The sequence below is a fragment of the Hydra vulgaris genome, chromosome 06 (assembly GCF_038396675.1).
Source record: "Hydra vulgaris chromosome 06, alternate assembly HydraT2T_AEP".
In the NCBI taxonomy this organism is placed as follows: domain Eukaryota; kingdom Metazoa; phylum Cnidaria; class Hydrozoa; order Anthoathecata; family Hydridae; genus Hydra; species Hydra vulgaris.
In genome coordinates, this window is record NC_088925.1 from 44,585,648 (window position 1) to 44,588,199 (window position 2,552).

The 2,552-nt window shown below is 30.0% G+C and overlaps 1 protein-coding gene across 1 annotated transcript; it reads left to right on the forward strand.

The window, feature by feature from the left end:
* The first annotated feature begins 253 nt into the window (after nucleotides 1-253).
* On the forward strand, nucleotides 254-1,807 carry LOC136081422 (tigger transposable element-derived protein 4-like). Its single transcript, XM_065798735.1, has one exon. The coding sequence runs from the start codon at nucleotides 254-256 to the stop codon at nucleotides 1,805-1,807; it is 1,554 nt and encodes a 517-aa protein (XP_065654807.1).
* Nucleotides 1,808-2,552: the final 745 nt, after the last annotated feature.

Below are 2,552 nucleotides of genomic sequence, written 5' to 3' on the forward strand. Positions count from 1 at the left end.
CAGTTAAACGAATGGAATTGTATTTATAATTAAAAAAAAAACTATATATAAACAAACAATAGCTTTTAGCATTTCATTTTTTAAATCTACTTATGTTATAAGCTAGTAATAATAATACTATTATTTTATAATATCAAAAGAATAATATTTAACATAATAATTAAAAAATATTTAACATAATATTATTATGTTAAATATTAGCATTTATTAAAAACATATGTTTTTATTGATATATTTTTTTACAGATCTTAAAATGGTTAGAAATAGAATTAAAAAAACAAATAAAGTTGCTATACCAAGTAAAACAATGAAAGTAGCTGTTAATAAAGTTTTAGAAGGAACACAACTGAATGTTGTAGCACGTCAGTTTAACATAGATAGAATGACTTTAAAAAGATATTGTCGTAAAAAGAGGCTTAATCCAAATGAAGCTTTCAAGCCTAACTACAACAATAGACAAGTTTTTACAGCAGAAGATGAAAAAAGTTTATCAAGTTATTTACTAATTGCATCAAAAATGAACTATGGCCTTTCAACTAGGTCAACGCGATTATTGGCATATGAATTTGCTTTAAAAAACAATAAGATATGCCCATCATCATGGATCAAAAATAAAATTGCAGGCATTGATTGGTTGCAAGGTTTTATGAAAAGACAACCAGAGTTGTCTCTACGAACACCTGAAGCAACGAGCTTCGCTCGATCAACAGCTTTTAACAAACACACTGTAAGAGAGTTTTTTCAAAATCTTAAAACGGTAAGAAATCGATATAAATATAATCCTAACTGTATATATAATGTTGATAAAACTGGTTTAACAACCGTTCAAAAGCCGGTAAAGGTTTTAGCTGGTAGAGGAAGCAAACAAGTTGGAAGAATCACATCTGCAGAACGAGGAACATTGGTAACTGCATGTTGTGCCTCTAATGCTATTGGAAATTCCATTCCTCCATTATTTATTTTTCCTAGGGTAAAGTTTCATGATTACATGATTAAGGAAGGACCTCCTGGATGTGTGGGATTTGCAAATCCTTCTGGTTGGATGAACTCAGAAATTTTCATAGAATGGATTAAACATTTTGTTAAATATTCAAACTGTTCTCAGGAATCTCCAGTTTTGTTACTTCTCGACAGTCATGAAAGTCATATTTCTGTTAAAGGCTTGGAGCTTGCAATTCAACACGGAATTACAATGATAAGTTTTCCTCCCCATTGCAGCCATAAATTGCAGCCATTAGATAGAACTGTTTTTGGACCATTGAAAAGGTTTTACAATTCTGCATGTGATAATTGGATGGTTTCAAACCCAAGACCAATGACCATTTATGATATTGTTTCAATAGTTCGAGAACCGTATACAAAAGCTTTCTCACCATCTAATATACAGACAGGATTTAGAGTAGCTGGCATTGAGCCATTCAATTCTGAAATTTTCAAAGATGACGAATATTTACCATCATCAGTTACAGATAGAGCTGCTCCAGATACAGTTACTATCACTCCTGTCAACAACATGGAATCTGAAATGATACCAGCACATGTTAATCACATAGAGTCTGAAATAACTATAGTAAATATTGAAACAAGTATTTTAAACAAAGTGTCAACAAGTGTTGCTTCTATAATCTCACCTGAGGTTTTAAAACCTTACCCAAAAGCATCTGCCAGAAAAAAAAAAGTTAAAAGTAGGCAGTTAAAAACAAGGATCTTGACTGATACTCCTGTCAGAAATGAAATTCGTTTGTCAAAAGAAAAAAAAAATTTTGAAGCAAACCAAAAATCAACAAAAAGTCTCCACAAAAGATAAGAAAGAAACTAAGAATTACTTGCTTAGGAATAAAAAACAATGTAAACCAAAAGCTGCTTCACAACTTGACTTTCACAAATGATGAAATATTCTTAATCAAAATATTGTACTTTTAACAAGTTTTGTAAACTTAAAAGTTGTATTCTTATTTCAGTCTTTATATTTCAGTTCTTATAAATTTCAAGTTGCTGTAAAGTTTTAAACGTATACAAAGCGGGTAGCTTATAGCTGCTGTGATTTATACATTTTTGAATTAAAAATTAGACTAGTGGGTTTAACTGCTATATTTAAAAAATAATTAAAAAATTTAGATGTATTATATGTTATACAATATTACCCTTTGACTAAATTATTTACAAGATTTAGTTATAGAAGTGTTAAACGTTTAGATAATATTACGCATATAAGATCAATGTGCCCCAAGTCGGAGATCATAGTACCCCATAGTTTGGGGTACATTGATCTTTTGAGAGGGTTGTTTAAAAGTTAAAATTATTCATGTTTATCATTTTTTTAAATCAAAATATTTATATATTCCAAAAGCCAGATAGTTCTACATGTGTTTCGTAGTTAATAAGTTTTTACATCTCTTTCAGGTTCTGCGCAATTTTCAAAACACTGCTACGGCGATCAATGCGCCCCCATCTCCCCTAAACATATGTATAATATGTGTATATATATATGTGTGTATGCGTATCTACGTAATATATATATGTGTGTATGTGTAACTCCCTGCATGTATATT